The sequence below is a fragment of the Temnothorax nylanderi genome, unplaced genomic scaffold (genome assembly GCF_030848795.1).
Source record: "Temnothorax nylanderi isolate EJ_2023f unplaced genomic scaffold, tnyl_v1.0 TNYL_tig0035_pilon, whole genome shotgun sequence".
NCBI classification, from domain to species: domain Eukaryota; kingdom Metazoa; phylum Arthropoda; class Insecta; order Hymenoptera; family Formicidae; genus Temnothorax; species Temnothorax nylanderi.
In genome coordinates, this window is record NW_027249097.1 from 540,596 (window position 1) to 562,170 (window position 21,575).

The following is a 21,575-nucleotide window of genomic DNA, read 5'->3' on the forward strand; positions in this document are numbered from 1 at the left end:
TCTGTTATAAATTTATTATATGTTTTGCTGCATGATTGTGTATGATCTCTATTACAATTATAACAAATCTCTATTAATATTTCTCGCTTCTCTTGACTGTTGTTCTCTTTTACAACTATAGAACGTTCCTTGCGACACTTGCGGTAAGATTTTTCACTCGCACGTGAGGTTACGTGTACACATGCAGAGGCATAAAAGTAACAGTGTGGCATGTGAGATTTGCCGATATCACTTATCGAGTAAAGAAGCCTTGGAAAAACATAACAAAACAGTGCATTTACATGATTATGTCTGCGATATATGTCACAAGAAACTAAAATCTAAACGGAAGTTGCGCACTCATATAATTGTAAGAAAAATTGCTGTATATTTTAAATATATTTAAAAAATAAATGTATGTATTACCTATAAAAATCTGGAATTTTTAGGAATTTATTTCCAAAGTTCGTATAAATGACTTGTTAATTAAAATATCGAAAAACTCTATGTGATCTTTTTTACATATAGTACATTAAGTTTAGCTGTTTTGACAAACGCAGAACAAAAACTAAAAGTTATATAAAGCGTTTTGTTGTTTATGTTGCAGAGTCACTTAGAGAGCAAATTCAAGTGCCCGAAATGTCCGAATGTGTACAAAAGTAAACATAACTTGAATGAGCATCTGTTGAAGCACGAGGGCATAAAAAAGGTATAATTATATATGTAACCAAAAATATATTTAATAGTTAATAAAATAAGTTTGGTTACATATTTTCAGGATTTCTTCATATCGTAATTTTAATTAACACATAAACCAGTATTGAATTTTAATATTAACATTACATTCCAATTTATATTATATATTCCAATTTATATTTAAAAAATAAATGTATGTATTACCTATAAAGATCTGGAATTTTTAGGAATTTATTTCCAAAGTTTGTATAAATAACTTGTTAATTAAAATATCGAAAAACTCTATGTGATATTTTTTACATAGTACATTAAGTTTAGCTGTTTTGACAAACGCAGAACAAAAACTGAAAGTTATATTAAAGCGTTTTGTTGCTTATGTTGCAGAGTCACTTAGAGAGCAAATTCAAGTGCCCGAAATGTCCAAATGTGTACAAACATAAACGTAACTTGAATGAGCATCTGTTGAAGCACGACGACATAAAAAAGGTATAATTATATGTAACCAAAAATATATTTAATAGTTAATAAAATAAGTTTTGTTACACATTCCCAGGATTTCTTCATATCGTAATTTTATTTAAATAACACATAAACCAGTATTGAATTTTAATATTAACATTACATTCCAATTTATATTATATATTTTAATTTATATTTAAAAAATAAATGTATGTATTACCTATAAAGATCTGGAATTTTTAGGAATTTATTTCCAAAGTTTGTATAAATAACTTGTTAATTAAAATATCGAAAAACTTTATGTGATCTTTTTTACATAGTACATTAAGTTTAGCTGTTTTGACAAACGCAGAACAAAAACTAAAAGTTATATTAAAGCGTTTTGTTGCTTATGTTGCAGAGTCACTTAGAGAGCAAATTCAAGTGCCCGAAATGTCCGAATGTGTACAAAGGGAAACAGACTCTGAATGAGCATCTGTTGAAACACGAGAGCATAAAAAAGGTATAATTATATATGTAACCAAAAATATATTTAATAGTTAATAAAATAAGTTTGGTTACACATTTCCAGGATTTCTTCATATCGTAATTTTATTTAATTAACACATAAACCTGTATTGAGTTTTAATATTAACATTACATTCCAATTTATATAATAAGTATTATTATAATGAATAAGGTACATGTAGATATGTTCTTATTATAAGCTTAACTCTGTTATAAATTTATTATATGTTTTGCTGCATGATTGTGTATGATCTCTATTACAATTATAACAAATCTCTATTAATATCTCTCGCTTCTCTTGACTGTTGATCTCTTTTACAACTATAGAACGTTCCTTGCGACACTTGCGGTAAGATTTTTCACTCGCACGTGAGGATGCGTGTACACATGCGCAGGCATAAAAATTTCACATGTGAGATTTGCCGATATCACTTATCGAGTAAAGAAGCCTTGGAAAAACATCACAAAACCGTGCATTTACATGATTATGTCTGCGATATATGTCACAAAAAACTAAAATCTAAACGGAAGTTGCGCACTCATATAATTGTAAGAAAAATTGCTGTATATTTTAAGTATATTTAAAAAATAATTGTATGTATTATCTATATATAAAAATCTCGAATTTTTAGGAATTATTTCCAAAGTTTGTGTAAATAACTTGTTAATTGAAATATCGAAAAACTCTATGTGATCTTCTTTATATAGTACATTAAGTTTAACTGTTTTGACAAACGCAGAACAAAAACTAAAAGTTATATTAACCCTTTGTAACTCCTGGTAACAATACTGTTACAAACCGGCAAAGTGTCCATCAAAATTCTAAATCATGAATTTATCTGTTGTAAATCTGTAAAAAAAAATTTTTTTATTTTTGATAACATGAGTCACAAAGGGTTAAAGCGTTTTGTTGCTTATGTTGCAGAGTCACTTAGAGAGCAAATTTAAGTGCCCGAAATGTCCGAATGTGTACAAAAGTAAACAGTACTTGAATAAGCATCTTCTGTCGAAGCACGAGGGCATCCGTAAATATGAATGCTCTATCTGCAAAAAAAGGTTCGGTCAGCGATCGCAGCTCACTTCTCATGAGATGGTGCACCTTGTGCCTAGGTAATATCTTTAAAACATTGACGATTAAATTAAAATAGATTAAATAAAACGAACAAAGACTAATCTTTATTAAATAAAATAAAAATAAATAATCAAAAAAATAATATTGATATGATTCAAATCCAAGAAAAATTCCAAAAGTACCATACGTACATTTGAATTAAATAAGTGAAAATTTTACTTTTATTTTTCAACTACACATATGTATTGTATGTATGTTTATATACATATATATATAGTAAAATTTATTATATAATAAAAAAAAATATATAAATTTATTTTTTAAATATATTTAAAATATACCGCAATTATTTTTACAACCATTTGACGGCTCAAATTTCTTTTACATTTCAGTTTCTTGTGACATTTATATACATAATCATAGTGCATACATAATCATGTACGTGCACTATTTTGTGATGTTCCTCCGAGGCTTTTTTACTCTATAAGTGACGTCGGCAAATCTCACATGCCACACTATTGCTTTTATGCCTCTGCATGTGTACACGCATCTTCACGTGCGAGTGAAAAATCTTACCGCAAGTGTCGCAAGGAATGTTCTATAATTGTAAAAGAGAACAACATTCAAAAGAAGCGAGAAACATTAATAGAAATTTGTTATAATTGTAATAGAGATCATACACAATCATGCATTAACAAGTTATTAATAACTTGTTAATTAAAATATCGAAGAACTCTATGTGATCTTTTTTACATAGTACATTAAGTTTAGCTGTTTTGACAAACGCAGAACAAAAACTGAAAGTTATATTAAAGAGTTTTGTTGCTTATGTTGCAGAGTCACTTAGAGAGCAAATTCAAGTGCCCGAAATGTCCGAATGTGTACAAAAGGAAACTGAATCTGAATGAGCATCTGTTGAAGCACGAGGGCATAAAAAAGGTATAATTATATATGTAACCAAAAATATATTTAATAGTTAATAAAATAAGTTTTGTTACACATTTCCAGGATTTCTTCGTATCGTAATTTTATTTAATTAACACATAAACCAGTATTGAGTTTTAATATTAACATTACATTCCAATTTATATAATAAGTATTATTATAATGAATAAGGTACATGTAGATATGTTCTTATTATAAGCTTAACTCTGTTATAAATTTATTATATGTTTTGCTGCATGATTGTGTATGATCTTTATTACAATTATAACAAATCTCTATTAATGTTTCTCGCTTCTCTTGAATGTTGTTCTCTTTTACAATTATAGAACATTCCTTGCGACACTTGCGGTAAGATTTTTCACTCGCACGTGAGGATGCGTGTACACATGCGTAGGCATAAAAGCAACAGTTTGGCATGTGAGATTTGCCGATATCACTTATCGAGTAAAGAAGCCTTGGAAAAACATCACAAAACAGTGCATTTACATGATTATGTCTGCGATATATGTCACAAGAAAATGAAATCTAAACACAAGTTGCGCGCTCATATAATTGTACGAAAAATTGCTGTATATTTTAAATATATTTAAAAAATAATTGTATGTATTACCTATATATAAAAATCTCGAATTTTTAGGAATTTATTTCCAAAGTTTGTATAAATAACTTGTTAATTAAAATATCGAAAAACTCTATGTGATATTTTTTACATAGTACATTAAGTTTAGCTGTTTTGACAAACGCAGAACAAAAACTAAAAGTTATATTAAAGCGTTTTGTTGTTTATGTTGCAGAGTCACTTAGAGAGCAAATTCAAGTGCCCGAAATGTCCGAATGTGTACAAAAGTAAATCGTCCTTGAATGAGCATCTGTTGAAGCACGAGGGCATCCGTAAATATGAATGCTCTATCTGCAAAAAAAGGTTCGGTTATCAAACGCAACTCGCTCGTCATCAGAAAGTGCACCCTATGCCTAGGTAATATCTCCAAAACATTGACGATTAAATTAAAATAGATTAAATAAAATGAACAAAGACTCTAATCTTTATTAATTAAAATAAAAATAAATACTAAAAAAAATAACATTGATATTTAAATCCAAGAAAAATTCCAAAAGTAAGATACCTGTGAATTAAATAAGTGAAAATTTTATTTTTATTTTTCAATTACACATATGTATTGTATGTATGTATGTATATATAATATATATATATATATATATATATATATGTAGTAAAATTTATTATAAACCTATTTTTCCATAGAAATCTAATAGATTCAAGTATTTATCCTGATATGACATTAATTTTAAAATGTGTTTTACATACACAAACGTCTAGTTTGTTCAGTCAATTTTGTGCTCCATTTATCATTTCTTGATTTGAAATAAAATATTTTCCTGACAAAATTGTTTTGACTTCCTAAATAAGTAAAAATTTAAAGATTAAAGGTCAGGATTATGAAAGAGACGTCGAGAACGTATTTGTTAGTGTTGTTTCATTTTTTGTATAAAATCAACAAGCAAGAATTTAATTCTTTATGTCCGAAAGCATAATTTCCATTATTTTTCTGATTTCGCATTCTTCAATTTCCACTTTCGTGGTAAGTCGAAGAAACAGCTGTCGGAAAAACATTTTGTCACAAATAAAAAATTAATTCAGTAACTTGGACGTCTATACCGAATTAGAAGATATTTTGAAATTACGCTGGGATAAATGATTGAATTTTTGTTTAGAGATTTTATGGAGAAGTAAGTCAATGGTAAGCTTAAAATTAAAACAAATTTTTTTATTTCAAAATTAGTTATTTTTATTTCTTTTAGTATTTCTTTTAAATATCCAAAAATAAGATCAATCAGATGGCAGATTAGTAAAACCAAGTTAAGTCCAAAAAATCAAAATTACGCAAACTTTTGCACGATACTGTATTATATATGTATATACACACACACATATATAATATACACACACTACTGTACGACTATATTAGTAATTTATATTTATTTTTATTTGAAATAATTTTTATATAAAACTTACATGTTTCGAGATATCTCGCCCCGTCCCGGATTATATTAAAGGAATTATATTAAATAGACAATAGTTCCGGAAAGATATAAAACAATTTTAACTTTTTTGCTTTAATTTTTCTTATTTTTCCTGTTATTCGAATATATGTATATAATATACATTTTAAATTAATTTTGATATCTGTCATTGCCATGTCTTAGTACTAAAGATACATCTCCGTTATATTGAAATTTTGTAGCAAAACCTTCAAAGAACGCGAAAAGAAAGCTGAAGAAGAATGATTTCTATGCGAGCAAACGGCACTACAGTGAAAGACATTGCCGCCGCATGTAAGACTTTAAAATCAGTCGTACAACATGTATTAAGGAATTTTAAGATAAAAAACCATGTAAAGTTACGATCCAGCGGCCGATCAAAAATTACGACTATGCATGAGGACCGCGAAATTGTTCGTCTTTTCAAACAAAACCGCTGATGCACCGCTACCAATATCTGAGCCAAATTTTCGAGTTTCCATGACAAAAATCTATCAATTAATATTATTAGGATGCTAGTATATTTGAAGGACAATCGGTCAGAAGCCCGTCAAAAGTTAATTAAAAAAAAAGAAAAGAAAGCAAAATTTGAATTTGCAATGGCACATTTAACACAGAAACATTGGACTGACAACGAATGGAGAAGCTAGGATTATCTGGAGCGATGAATCCAAGTATCTGTTTGAGACAATGGAAAATGGAATACGATATATTCAACGTCCTTCTGGCAATAGATTTAATTAACGTTACCAAGTTCCGACTGTAAAACATGGTGGCGTAAATATGGGGTTGCTTTCATGGAGAAGGAATGGGACCATTGCATCGCTTAATACGGGTATTTCTACTGCCGAAGGCTACGTGAATGTTTTATATTTTGCAAATAAAAATTTGACCACTAAATGGATTTTTTTTAAGATGACAATGATCCAAAACATTCAAAATTTGTTGTAATGTATTTTAATAATTTCTTCGAAAAGAACCATTTGTCTTCTCAAAAAGTATTATCACAATTTCTTACCGATTCTTATTTTTTCTTAGTATTTACTGCATGTATGTATATTTTATTGTATATCCCCATGGGGTTTACAAGGCGTTTTTTTTTTACGAGGAACGTACCCAAACCTCTACAAAATCGAATAAAATAAAAAAAAATAAAAATAATCTTCTTTATCTTCTTTCTTTTCCTCTCCTGGCCTTCCTCCCGTTCGTCCCATCCTCATTTGCTCCAGTCCCTCTTCCCTCCCGCCTCCTTCTCCTCGTCAGACTCCATCAACAGTTTCTTCTCCAGATCCTTGGAGATTTCCTCTTCCTCTGATCTCCCCGATCTCTTCCTTATCCTGCCTTCCATTTTCTCCTCTCTCTCCTCTCTCTCCTTATCTCTCCTTTCCACCGATTTATCTTCGTCTATTTTCACTCCTAATCTGTTTCCAGCCTTTCTCCTCGCCTCTATCACCCGCCATTTCTCCTCTTCGTCCTTCAGCTTCACCAGAAGCGTTATCCATGCTCCTCTTTGACCCACTATACAGACATCTCTCACCGTAACCCTTATCCTTAGTCTTTCCGCAAACACCTCCTTCACCTTCTCCCAGTTCGAGCCCTTGTCCCCCCATACCTCCTTCTCCGCCCTTATTATAACATTTCTTTTCCTTTGCTCCTCCTCACTGCTCTCACCCACCCCCGCCCACCATTTCTTCCTTACCCCCACTCCCTCCTCGTTGTCTTCCCTCTTCCTTTTACCACCATTTTGCTCCATTCTTTCTATCTTCCTCTCCATTCTCCTTACTTTCTCCTCAAGCTCCTCTATCCTCCCCTCCTTCTTTTTCTCCTCCTCTTTCTTCTCCTTCACCATCTTCCTTACCTTCTCCTCTAGCTCCTCTATTCTCTCCTCCTTCCTTCTCTCCACTTCTCTCTTTTCCTTCTCCACCTTCTTTATTTACTGCATGTATTTGTACACATTTAATAGATCTTTTTTTGCATATATAGGTGAAATTTTGCTAAAAAAAAATAATGTATGTGAGAAATAACACTTCAGATATTGTAATAATAAAATATCTATTTTCTAAGATGTATGTGATTTAGTAATTAAAGACAAAAGTTTTCTATGCAATCGCACTTGTCATTTATTTGCACATAAAGATAAATATTCTCTTGGTTTTTTTTCGTAAAATTATAACAAAGTCTTTTTATTTAAAATAAAGAAGTACTTAATTTACAACAAAAGTAAATTTGAAACAATTAATTTTGAATGGCTGCATTTAGTAGAAAAAGCAATTTAATAAGCATAAAATGCGATGGGATAATTTTCTTTATATAATTATATGATTAGATTAACTTTAATCTTGGTTCAACTTACCATTTATCTTTCTCCAACTTCAAGAACTAGAAAAAGATGGAAAAGTAAGTTCAACCGCGATTAAAATAATAAAAATTAATCTATATTGATAGAAATGGACATAAAAGTGCAGGAAATAGGTCCGTTCGGTCTGTTCTATTTATCTGAACTTCTTGCGCAGTTTATCCTGTCTCTTTTTCTCTCCAACGTGAAAAAAAAGAGGACAGATGAACCGTGCGAGAAGTTCAGCTGAAAAAGGTGTCGCGCCGTAAAAGGAACAGACTTCTCGGCCCTCGCCGTAGCTGATTGGTCACCCCGGGTGTGACGCGACGCGTCACACTCGGCTCGACCAATGCCGCCGAGTCTGGCTCGAATGCGGCTACTCTCCGAGAAAATCTTCTCGCGCCGCTCGCGCGCTGGATTGTCATGGCAAGTAGTAACGCCAGTGTGGTCGTCTCCATTTTCGCCCCTTCCTCACGCAAGTTCGGCAAGTTTCCTGCTCCGCGCGCACGTCCTGGCGTCACGGACGAGGGGACGTGGTCGCGTTCTTCCAAAAACGAGGGAAAGAGGAGAGAGAGAGGAAAAAAAATCGGGCGAAACATTTCGTCAAAGAGAAAGAGTGGACGAGGAAGCGTCACTCGTGGCGGTGGCGTCGACACGAGATACGAAACGGCGACAACGGCGTGCGTGGATGCCCCATCGGGATTTCCACCTTGCGGTAGCACCACTAGCACCCAGCGTGCATGTATAAGGACGCGCTTGTCGACGAGGTAAACAAGAATGGACGTGGAAGAGGGTGAGGCGAAAATGTGCAGGCTATGCGGCCAGTACGAGAAGATCTACATCGACGTGTTCGGGGAGGAGGGTGTCAGACGCTACCTCGGCTCGAAGATACACAAGAAGATCAACATCCTGGTGAGTCGCGGTGACTCGTCGCGCCTGGACGCTTCGCTTCACGCTTCCCCTCGCCGACCCGGTCATAACCCTATAGGATTAGAAGAAAATGGCTATGAGAGAAAGGGAGATGATCTTTTTCCTCTCTCTGCTATGGTTTTTCTTGCTCCAAAACAGCATGCTTATTTACACGCAGCGCATCTCGTTTGCTTGTAGCGTGCTCGGCTTGTGCTTCACGTTTGTTGATCCCCAGGGAGCATTTTTTCTTCCAAATTCAGAAGCATCGATACGTTTTGGTCGAATTTGATCCCTAATTATTAACATAATTAATTACTATGCTTTAATGCTTTTTAAAATGCTTATGTTATAAATTAGAAAACTTTGAATTGTTAAAATCAACTTTAGAAGCATTTGAGTTGTCTAGTTACGCGTTGTCTAGTTCCGTTAGTATTTTTCTATTATCCCAGCGCAGTTACTAAGGAAGGTCATCCTTGTTTATATTTTCTGCTCTTCTTTTGTCCGCATAATATATTAATTAATATATTATAATAATCTGCTTTTATTTAAAGATAGGTCTAAGTTTCAAAAAGAGATTGGAGGATATTGTCATGTTGGAAATTGATATTTAATAGGAGCCTTCTCTAACAAGTTATACACTCATCAGAGCGGCAAAGGTTTCTTTATACTTGCTTCAATATCGCAATTAAGAATAGACATGTTACTTTATCAACGAGATTCTCATGGAATCTCCCATGGAATTTCTATCGCTACTGTTTGAAAAAAGAAATTATTAAATAATACACAGAGAAATATTGTGTTTAATTTCATGTGCGAGTGTTTGTAAACGTGCCATGAGATTATTGTACAAATTATTTTTACATTTGTACAAATTGTTCGGGCGAATTCTTCGGAGAGAAGAGTAATGAGCTTTATTTAAAATTGTAAGTAATGAATATTGTAACTGTGTAAAAATTATAAGTGTTTAAGTTTGTCGGCAATTCCAGGCTTGGATGTTGTCATAGAACTTTAGTGGGTACCAGAATGTAACGATATATTTATATGTTTGTCACAAATTGTTGTATCTATAGAGTAGAGCGGTAGTATTTACGTAATTAATATTTTGTAAAAAGAAGGAAAAAGGAAAAGAGATGATTAATGAGGCCTAATGTCGCTTAATAAGGTTCTATCTTCTTGCAAGTATATCACAAGTACATTTCTCAAAACTTAGATCACTTTTGTTTGTGAATCGCAGATAGATGAAAAGGATCCTCTGCCCAAGGCGATCTGTGTTCAGTGTCTGGGCAAGCTTGAATTCGTTTGCGACTTTCAAGAGGAGTGTCGGCGCACCCAACAGGTGTTACGCGATCAGTACAATCTACCACCGTTAACAGAGTCCGTAAGTCTCTGTACTTTGTTTATACTTCATCTACCGCTCTACTGCTCTTTTATCATGCCGTTTTATCACAATCAATCCTATCTTATATATCACATAATTTCATGACATTATATAAATATAAATTTCAGTACTGTGAAATAATAAACGTGATATAATAAAGTCCACATACATATATAAACAAGTAATTAAAATTTAACAATTTAAAAGCAAAGTTTTGCAAAACAATATACTTTCTTTTTTCTTTTTTTTTTTTTTTATTAATCGTTAATCAAGTTGTTAATATATAATTTTAATAAAGTCGAATAAAGTCTTGTATTAAAATTATTATATGTATTCTTTATCCATACTTATTCTTTATTTATTATTATTATAAATGAAAAATGAGACAATGTAAAATACTTGTATAAAATGTTAATATTATGAATATCTGAACGAAAACGATTAAATTTTTTCAATTGCTTGTAAATTCACCCACACTGTTATCAAAGTAGAGGCATATTCTGGTACCCACTTCTATACTTCTAATTCGATTTCTCTCCAGACAGAGGTAAAGATTGAAGAATCAACATCGCCGGTGGGCACGTCGTCGTCGGATAATAACAACAGTATTGAAAAGAATCTTAATTCCACCGGAAGCAATCAGGCTGAGGAGAACCATGTTGAAGTAGTCAAGGATTCGGAACAGCAGAAAAAGAGAAATACGACTCCGAAGATTTTGAGAAACCTTCGCAGTCAGCAACAGCAGCAACAGGTTTCCAAGTGCAACGATAAAGCCGCAGATAAAAATGCGCAGGGTCAGAGTACAGAAACATCGCTGACTCGTTGGCTTAGAAGCAGGCAAAGCGCGGATTCGTCTGCAGTGGACATCGAGGAGATTCCGATCGCAAGTCGATTAAGAAGTCACAACAATAACGTCGAAAATAACATCGGTACTCGTTCTGTGAATAATAACAATAATAGCAACAACGAGAGTACAGACAAACAGAGCAGCAGCCCGAAGCAACAGCAACAGGATTCATCAGCGACGATTCAGTTCCCAACCTCAGCTTTGAATAAATTATTGACGATTGTTTCTAGCTCTCCCGATATCGAGGTCTCGGTAAAGGAGACGAGAAATCGGAATAACGACGCCGAGGATATTAGTTTCACCGTCGAGCTGTGCAAGAAGCAAAACGATGAGGTGTCGTCGGCGCGAGCGCGGGTCTTGCCCGATCAGGACTATTGTCTCGTCGACACAGCGATCGTGGATCTGCTGCAGAGCGAAAACAGCGCGGAGGTGAACGGCATTGTCAACACCATCCTTAGCAGTACGTCGCCGAAGAACAGCAGTGCGGCGGCAAAGTTGAAGAATTTAGCGGAGTTGGAGCAACGGTTAGAAGCCACGCAGAACCCAGAGGACCTTTTTAAGATCGACGGCGAGGAGATTAAGGTGGACGATAACGTGGAGCACGTTGTAAATGAAACGCAAAACGGTTACGCGTGCAAGCTCTGCCGAAAGTTCTACGAGCGCCGAGACAAATGTACGGTTCACGTGAAAACGCATCTCGGTATCAAGCAGTATACGTGCGTTGTCTGCAACGCCAAGTTTGTTTGCAAGTCTGACGTGATGAAGCACATCCGATGTTCGCATACCAATCCTAGGCCCATACAATGTCCCAAGTGTCCTAAACGATTCAAATCCAAATTCTACCTGGCCGAACACGACAATGTTCACAAAGGTGTGCGGCCGTACAGTTGCGCGGACTGTGGGCAGAGTTATCACCACAAGGTTTCGTTGCAGATCCATATGAAGTCGCATCTACCGCCGCAAAATCTGGCCTGCGAATATTGCGGCAAAGTCTTCCCATTTCGCACGAGATTGCTCGGCCATATCGCGAGTGTCCATATGAAAAAACGGCGCAATTTTCGCTGTCGCTTCTGTTACAATCTTTATTCGAGTCTGTCGGTGCTGAACGAGCATATCAAAACTCGCCACGCGACTACGTACACGTGCGAGAAATGTGGCAAGACCTTCAAAGTCGCTTCCAAATACAAGGCGCACGTGCTGCAGCACTCCAATCCCAAGCCGTTCGTGTGCAACGTTTGCAACAACCGTTATGCGTCTAAAGCGTTTCTAAACGAGCACCTGTTGAAGCACGAGGGTTTGCGTAAACACGTGTGCCAAGAGTGCGGCGCGAGTTTCGCACAGGCGAGTCATTTGGCCGCTCATCGTCATGTACATGGGGAAAAGACGCACGCGTGCCCGGAATGCGGTAAAAAGTTCAATCGTCGCGACAACATGAAGGTGCATCGGAAACGGCATTTCGACGAGAAGAAGCCTAGCGCGACTGGCAAACAGAAGGTTACATCCAACAATAACAATCTGACTGCTTTTACCACGTCCGTTAACGAGAAATAATGACGGAGTGGCGCTCACAATGACAACAAGATAATCACTGGAGAGGAGAAAAGACTATAGAGATCTGTACAAATCTCGTAATAGGCTGAATCAGAATTTACGAGGAATTGAAGAAAGAAGGAAAGAATCCGAGATTGAATACTTGACAAGAGTATTTCGGTAGAAGATTGCTCAAATATGACAGCCTTTGCGTGTACACAATTGGTGCTTCGATGAATTCCCAAACGTCATTCCTTTTATCTTTAGCAATACAGCCAAACTTCCCCCCCCCCCCCTCTTCATCTATTCTTAACTCGTCGGGACCAATCTCCCTATTCGTAACCCTTTCCCTCGAGAGGCCCGTTCTTATTTTAATAGTACATACATGGAATGAAAATGAAGGGTACAGGGGAAAAACGATAAAAGTCCACTTTTTGTTAAAATTGATCTGCTATCTTGTGGCATCAGTTTCAAAGAACTTTTATAATTCTTATCTATTTTGATAAAGAACAGTTACAAATAAAGCCGAAAGATGTATCATGTTGGGGCACAAAAAATGATCATAATCCACACGCTTGTAGTGAAGAATCTGTTAGAGTCCATCATAATTTCAATATAAACATTAAATAAGTACTGCGTTCCGATATTCACTAAATTTTGTACATAATTTTTTCAACAGCTTCTTTAGATATTTGAGATGTCTTGGGACTTAAAACGTTTTTCTCGAAATTACTTCAGATGGACATTGATCGTTTTTCCCCTGTATCCTTCAAATGTTGATCGCGACAAGTAAGGTAAATGTACCAATGCCTGATTACGTACCTATGTCTGGACATTTTTATTATTTTAGTCCTTAAATAAGTTATAACTCTCGAATTAAAATCAAAGAATCAAAGATAAAAATATTTTTCTTATATTACATTTTTAGCTTTGATTTTAATTCGTGTTATACTTATTTAAAAACTAAAATGATAAAGGTGTCCAGACATAGGTCTTAAGTGTTTCGACATTGGTACATTTACCTTAATAGTATACACGCACGGTACTTTTTATCAGTCATTTATTGCCTTACTCTATGGCTGCGTTCCGATATAATCATGTAATTACATGACGAATGTAAAAGTAGCAAAAGAACAGGGGAATATGTTAAAAATACGAAAGCGGAGACGAACTTTTGAGGATAAAAAGTAAAAGATATTTTTTAGTACCATGCGATTTCAAGTGACAAATATTTACAACTGCCGTCATAGAACGGGATTCCTATATTTTCTTCGACAGATTCTGTGGCAAATATTATTTTGAAATCCTAAACCTAATTAAAAACTTAACGTACGCATACGTGTCGGTGTTCCTTAAGAAGTGAAGAATATGGAGGTGTTAAGAATAGAACGGTTATAATACTAGTGAAACGTTTTTTCTATAAATGTTAAATCTTAGAATTATTTTTTACAAAGATTACACTAATTTTCTATTCACGAATAAAACTGCGATATTCTGTCTCTCTTTTCTAAGTTTGGATAATTGAGATTGTCGAGTTTGGGAACGTTAGAATTAATCTTTTCATTCGAGCGTTTATGTAGTAAATATTAATCTATCGTATACCGAAACCGTGATTTAGTTTAGCCTGTAATGATATACGCGTCTTTTTTTTACCGTGGACCTAGAAAGATTAGATTCTCATTAAGGACTGATTGAAGAACATTAGTGTGAAACCTCTATAAGCTATCTGAACTTTGCTAAGAGAAATTGGTATAATAATAAAATAAAGGCTGTTAAAAAATAATATAAGATACGTAATGACAATCAGGAAAAGAAATCACACGAAAACACGTCATTAGTGCCCAAGAAAAGAACTGGATGTGTCAAAAAACCGAAAAACATACTCGATTGACGACACGTTAATTACCCTCATGAAAAAACACGCCTTTTTATAATACTTCCTCTCCTCATGAATATAGCAAGTCTTTGGAAAATGTTTATTTTGTAATATAGACTATACACGTTCACCGAATTACGGCCAAAAGTATGATTAATCGAATAAATGCATAGTTTTGTTAAAAAATTAATGACTTAATACGTATGTGTGTGTGCGTGCGTGCATGGTGTGCGTGACACCAGGAACAGGGCTTCCAAAATTGATAATGTTATAACGAGAGCGGCGATATTTTCTATAAATCTTTACATGTGAGACTCGTATGTGAAAAATTTTCAACGATTTTCAATATCTTTTGGAGTACATTTTATAATAATTGTTATATTAAAAATAAAGAAGCGTTACGTATAGACGTTTAAAGTATTATGTATTTTATAAAAATGTGTATTTTGCTTACACATACACACTAATACGAAACTGCGAAAGAAATATAGCAAGTGCCTTGATTCAAGTCTTCGATGTTATAAAGTAATCTAGGAAGACAAAATAATTGCAATTAATAGGAGTATTATGAGCTATTTTTAAGTAGAATAAATGGCTGCAGCAAGAAAGCAGATATTTACGAATTATCATGAGAAATGTGCCTTTTATCGCACGATTATGGACTATTGTATAATTAGAGTACTCATAAAATGTGAGTTGGTATTTATAACTAACTATAAAAAAATTTTTCCTATAGTTTTCGAAGTGATTAGCAATATGAGCTATTTTGTACGTATATGTTATACATATAATTAGGAGGTAACATATATATATATATATATATATATATATATATAATTAGAAGATAATACTCCTTTCCTTGATCATTGAAGACACGTCCGTGTGTTAATTGCATATATAGAGATAAGTTAAGTGACTCCATACACACGCACATACACACACACCCGCGCGTACGCGCGCACATTTGTATATTTATATAGAATTAATTTCCACGATAAAAAACTTGTTCAATGATTCCACTGTTGCCTTAATAAAAGAATGATACTTTTCAAATACTCTTGATTCATTTTATCCTATATTTAAGTTTTCTAAAGTGACACACATTGGTGTTTTAACCATAATTTTATGTCTAATTTATTGTTGATTATACTTTGTTGAGAAAGTAAAAATTGATTTACTTATATAATGAGTTGAGTTATGCGTAACTAAATATATATGTACATAGAGCATACAGTTCACAAACTGTTTCTAGAAGACAGTTAGGATGATGGAATTTTTTACTACTTTACGGTGGAGCTTTTTGTGGAAAAAAAATGGAGTGATCGAACCCGACAGAGCCATAATCTCTAAAAAAAAAAAACTGAATTTATGTATATTTTTTCAGAAAAATCGCTTCTTATGAATTCTATATATAAAAATATTAGATAGTTTGTTAGAATAGAATTTATTACTTCAGCATTAAAAGATAGTTTAATAAAAAGTAAGTGTTTTATATTTTATGTTGTTTATTTTAAAATCTGTAAAAATAAAATGTGATTTTTTTGACAGAATTATGTCAAATGGTCAACTCATAATCAGCAGATTTCGAATTTAACTTCGATCTTTATCCTCCATATATGCTTCGATTTGATGAGATATTGCTGGAAAGTTAAAGGGATTGTTAGTACGGAAATTCGTAAATTTCTCTTCTTTATTTGCTAAATAGCAATGCTAAAATTATTAAATTATTTCAGATCCACAAGGACGATGCTCTGCCGCAGCAAATTTGTGCGAGTTGTGTCGACAAATTAGATTTTGTATGTGACTTTTACGACAGCTGTCATGTAATTCAGGAGAGATTATGGTGGCTTATTGTAAGTATTATATGCTAATCTCGCAAGACAGATCATTCATAAGATATTGAGATTTATAATAGTGTGAATAGAAAAAAATGTTAATTCTGTAGAATCGAGAGCTTGCGCCACGATCGTCTGCACCGCGCGAAATAAATGCATATATAGTTAATTAATTTGGACCGGTGATAAGATTATTCTTACTGCTGGTTACTGAATTATTGATACATGCATTTAATATTATATATCATGTTTTCTTCCTCGATACCGCAATCGGATATTTTGTCTTAATTTTTTTAACAGAATAGTGTCCTTTTGGAATGCGTTAACTTCGTCTAGTCCTTTATGATATTTTAATACCATTGACTCTTTTATATATCATGAACATTCGATTTTTTAAATCCTTAATGAAACTTCTTAATCAGAATTGCACTTTCTAGATCCCCGAGCTGATATCTTTTCGTTCAGGTTCATTTGGGTATATTATGCATTAACTCGGTTATTTTATTTTTATTACGACTAGGAATCTTCGAAGAATCAACGCCAAGAGATACAGAAACAGCCCGCTGACTATCAAACGAATAAAGGAGACGATCCGACGCAGGAAGAAGTAACTTTGGGCACCGAATATTCGACAGAATATTCTAACATTATTAATAAAAAGGAATGCCTGCCAGATTTAAATTTGGATATGTATCCTTCGAACCAAGAGACACAGGAACAGCCCGCTAGCTATCAAACGAATAAAGGAGACGATCCGATGCAGGAAGGAGTAACTTTGGGCACGGAATATTCGACAGAACATTCGAACATTATTATTAAAGAGGAATGCCTGCCAGATTTAAATTTGGAATTGTATCCTTCGAACCAAGAGACACAGAAACAGCCCGCTAGCTATCAAACGAATAAAGGAGACAATCCGATGCAGGTAAGAGTAACTTTAGGCACGAAATATTCGACAGAATATTCGAACATTATTATTAAAGAGGAATGCCTGCCAGATTCAAATTTGGAATTGTATCCTTCGAACAATCCAATGGTGTGTTTTTTTATTATCTTTTATAGTTTCGGAGATATTCGGCTCAAAAGAGGAAAGCCGATCTTTTTCAAAGGGGTGTTTCACCCCCTAAATACGCGTATGGGGTATAGAAAACATATACGTGTCCCTTATTTTCATCAGAGAACAACATACTAAAAGCTCATCAAAATCGGAGGGGGACACTTCTGTGGGTTTCCTTGTTAGTTATTAATTGCTCTCTTTTCCACCAATCTGCATTAAAAAATTTGATGTCTAATAATTATACATAGCGGTGACGTGACGGTCGACTGTAGTTGTCATCTCTCGAGATGGACCAATCTTCATCCCACCTAAAGTCTTTATAAGAAATTGATTAAAGAGTTAAAAGTTTTGAGTGAAAGAATACGAGATTATAATTACGTGAGATTGTAATCTGATAATAAATTGATACATAAAAAAGATATAATTTTATGTAACCAAAACATATATAATATTTAATAAAATAAGTTTGGTTACATATTTTCAGGATTTCTTCATATCGTAATTTTAATTAACACATAAACCAGTATTAAATTTTAATATTAACATTACATTCCAATTTATATTATATATTCCAATTTATATTTACAAAATAATTGTATGTATTACTTATAAAGATCTGGAATTTTTAGGAATTTATTTCCAAAGTTTGTATAAATAACTTGCTAATTAAAATATCGAAAAACTCTATGTGATCTTTTTTACATAGTACATTAAGTTTAGCTGTTTTGACAAACGCAGAACAAAAACTAAAAGTTATATTAAAGCGTTTTGTTGTTTATGTTGCAGAGTGACTTAGAGAGCAAATTCAAGTGCCCGAAATGTCCAAATGTGTACAAACGTAAAGAGAACTTGAATGAGCATCTGTTGAAGCACGAGGACATAAAAAAGGTATAATTATATATGTAACCAAAAATATATTTAATAGTTAATAAAATAAGTTTGGTTACACATTTCCAGGATTTCTTCATATCGTAATTTTATTTAATTAACACATAAACCTGTATTGAGTTTTAATATTAACATTACATTCCAATTTATATAATAAGTATTATTATAATGAATAAGGTACATGTAGATATGTTCTTATTATAAGCTTAACTCTGTTATAAATTTATTATATGTTTTGCTGCATGATTGTGTATGATCTCTATTACAATTATAACAAATCTCTATTAATATTTCTCGCTTCTCTTGACTGTTGATCTCTTTTACAACTATAGAACGTTCCTTGCGACACTTGCGGTAAGATTTTTCACTCGCACGTGAGGTTACGTGTACACATGCAGAGGCATAAAAGTAACAGTGTGGCATGTGAGATTTGCCGATATCACTTATCGAGTAAAGAAGCCTTGGAAAAACATCACAAAACAGTGCATTTACATGATTATGTCTGCGATATATGTCACAAGAAACTGAAATCTAAACATATGTTGAGCGCTCATATAATTGTAAGAAAAATTGCTGTATATTTCCAATATATTTAAAAAATAATTGTATGTATTACTTATAAAGATCTGGAATTTTTAGGAATTTATTTCCAAAGTTTGTATAAATAACTTGTTAATTAAAATATCGAAAAACTCTATGTGATCTTTTTTACATAGTACATTAAGTTTAGCTGTTTTGACAAACGCAGAACAAAAACTAAAAGTTATATTAAAGCGTTTTGTTGTTTATGTTCCAGAGTCACTTAGAGAGCAAATTCAAGTGCCCGAAATGTCCAAATGTGTACAAACGTAAAGAGAACTTGAATGAGCATCTGTTGAAGCACGAGGACATAAAAAAGGTATAATTATATATGTAACCAAAAATATATTTAATAGTTAATAAAATAAGTTTGGTTACACATTTCCAGGATTTCTTCATATCGTAATTTTATTTAAATAACACATAAACCAGTATTGAGTTTTAATATTAACATTACATTTTAAATTTATATAATAAGTATTATTGTAATGAATAAGGTACATGTAGATATTGTCTTATTATAAGCTTAACTCCGTTATAAATTTATTTTATGTTTTGCTGCATGATTGTGTATGATCTCTGTTACAATTATAACAAATCTATATTAATGTTTCTCGCTTTTCTTGAATGTTGTTCTCTTTTACAATTATAGAACTTTCCTTGCGACACTTGCGGTAAGATTTTTTACTCGCACTTGAAGATGCGTGTACACATGCACAGGCATAAAAATTTCGCATGTGAGATTTGCCGACGTCACTTATCGAATAAAGAAGCTTTGGAGAAACATCACAAAACAGTGCATTTACATGATTATGTCTGCGATATATGTCACAAGAAACTGAAATCTAAACAGAAGTTGCGCGGTCATATAATTGTAAGAGAAATTGCTGTATATTTTAAATATATTTAAAAACTAATTGTATGTATTACCTAAAAAAATCTGGAATTTTTAGGAATTTATTTCCAAAATTTGTATAAATAACTTGTTAATTAAAATATCGAAAAACTCTATGTGTTCTTTTTTACATAGTACATTAAGTTTAGCTGTTTTGACAAACGCAGAACAAAAACTAAAAGTTATATTAAAGCGTTTTGTTGTTTATGTTGCAGAGTCACTTAGAGAGCAAATTCAAGTGCCCGAAATGTCCGAATGTGTACAAAAGTAAATCGTCCTTGAATGAGCATATGTTGAAGCACGAGGGCATCCGTAAATATGAATGCTCTATCTGCAAAAAAACGTACTGTCAGCGATCGCACCTCACTCGTCATCAGAAAGTGCACTCTGAGCCTAGGTAATATTTTCAAAACATTGACGATTAAATTAAAATAGATTAAATTAAATGAACAAAGACTCTAATCTTTATTAATAAAAATAAAAATAAATAATCAAAAAAATAACATTGATATGATTTAAATCCAAGAACAATTCCAAAAAAGTAAGATACTTACATTTGAATTAAGTAAGTGAAAATTTTATTTTTATTTTTCAATTACACATATGTATTGTATGTATGTTTATATACATATATATAGTAAAATTTATTACAAACCTATTTTTCCATAAAAATCTCCTAATAGATTCAAGTATTTATCCTGATATGACATTAATTTTAAAATGTGTTTTACATACACAAACGTCTAGTCTGTTGAGTCAATTTTGTGCTCCATTTATCATTTCTTGATTTGAAATAAAATATTTTCCTGACAAAATTGTTTTGACTTTCTAAATAAGTAAAAATTAAAGATTAAAGGTCAGGATTATGAAAGAGACGTCGAGAACGTATTTGTTAGTGTTGTTTCATTTTTTGGATAAAATCAACAAGCAGGAATTTAATTCTTTATGTCCGAAAGCATAATTTCCATTATTTTTCTGATTTCGCATTCTTCAATTTCCACTTTTGTGGAAAGTCGAAGAAACAGCTGTCGGAAAAACATTTTGTCACAAATAAAAAATTAATTCAGTAACTTGGACGTCTATACAGAATTAGAAGATATTTTGAAATTACGCTAGGATAAATGAATGAATTTTTGTTTGGAGATTTTATGGAGAAGTAAGTCAATGGTAAGCTTAAAATTAAAACAAATTTTTTTATTTCAAAATTAGTTATTTTTATTTCTTTTAGTATTTCTTTTAAATATCCAAAAATAAGATCAATCAGATGGCAGATTAGTAGTAAAACCACGTTAAGTCTAAAAAATCAAAAGTACGCAAACTTTTGCACGATACTGTATTATATATGTATATACACACATATATAATATACACACACTACTGTACGACTATATTAGTAATTTATATTTATTTTTATCTGAAATATTTTTTTATATAAAACTTACATGTTTCGAGATATCTCGCCTCGTCCCGGATTATATTAAAGGAATTATATTAAATAGACAATAGTTCCGGAAAGATATAAAACAATTTTAACTTTTTTGCTTTAATTTTTCTTATTTTTCCTGTTATTCGAATATATATATATAATATATATAATATACATTTTAAATTAATTTTGATATCTGTTATTGCCATGTCTTAGTACTAAAGATACATCTCCGTTATATTGAAATTTTGTAGCAAAACCTTCAAAGAACGCGAAAAGAAAGCTGAAGAAGAATGATTTC

At 32.7% G+C, this 21,575-nt stretch overlaps 3 protein-coding genes across 3 annotated transcripts in view; all 3 read left to right on the forward strand.

The window, feature by feature from the left end:
• Positions 1–21,575, forward strand: part of LOC139771121 (uncharacterized) — a 42,373-nt gene that overhangs the window by 7,951 nt on the left and 12,847 nt on the right. The window contains exons 7-12 of the mRNA XM_071703644.1: positions 122–349; positions 587–688; positions 1,060–1,161; positions 19,171–19,272; positions 19,606–19,827; positions 20,064–20,245. Of these exons, the coding sequence (XP_071559745.1) occupies positions 122–349; positions 587–688; positions 1,060–1,161; positions 19,171–19,272; positions 19,606–19,827; positions 20,064–20,245 (938 nt within the window). The remainder of the gene's footprint in view (positions 1–121; positions 350–586; positions 689–1,059; positions 1,162–19,170; positions 19,273–19,605; positions 19,828–20,063; positions 20,246–21,575) is intronic.
• LOC139770993 (uncharacterized) lies at positions 1,657–6,880 on the forward strand. Its single transcript, XM_071703380.1, has 5 exons — positions 1,657–2,190; positions 3,551–3,652; positions 3,985–4,212; positions 4,453–4,634; positions 5,923–6,880. The coding sequence occupies exons 1-5, from the start codon at positions 2,017–2,019 to the stop codon at positions 5,963–5,965; spliced, it is 729 nt and encodes a 242-aa protein (XP_071559481.1). The 5' UTR covers positions 1,657–2,016; the 3' UTR covers positions 5,966–6,880.
• On the forward strand, positions 8,455–15,647 carry LOC139770988 (uncharacterized). The gene is made up of 3 exons (XM_071703370.1): positions 8,455–8,966; positions 10,198–10,341; positions 10,883–15,647. The coding sequence occupies exons 1-3, from the start codon at positions 8,832–8,834 to the stop codon at positions 12,737–12,739; spliced, it is 2,136 nt and encodes a 711-aa protein (XP_071559471.1). The 5' UTR covers positions 8,455–8,831; the 3' UTR covers positions 12,740–15,647.

Excerpts from the sequence above, each read along its gene's own strand:
- LOC139770993 (XM_071703380.1), top strand. The coding sequence starts at position 2,017 with ATGCGTGTACACATGCGCAGGCATAAAAATTTCACATGTGAGATTTGC. Across the intron at positions 4,213-4,452 it reads AGTTGCGCGCTCATATAATT|AGTCACTTAGAGAGCAAATT; the intron begins GTACGAAAAATT and ends TTTATGTTGCAG. Across the intron at positions 4,635-5,922 it reads AAAGTGCACCCTATGCCTAG|CAAAACCTTCAAAGAACGCG; the intron begins GTAATATCTCCA and ends GAAATTTTGTAG.
- LOC139770988 (XM_071703370.1), top strand. The coding sequence starts at position 8,832 with ATGGACGTGGAAGAGGGTGAGGCGAAAATGTGCAGGCTATGCGGCCAG. Across the intron at positions 8,967-10,197 it reads ACAAGAAGATCAACATCCTG|ATAGATGAAAAGGATCCTCT; the intron begins GTGAGTCGCGGT and ends TGTGAATCGCAG. Across the intron at positions 10,342-10,882 it reads TACCACCGTTAACAGAGTCC|ACAGAGGTAAAGATTGAAGA; the intron begins GTAAGTCTCTGT and ends ATTTCTCTCCAG.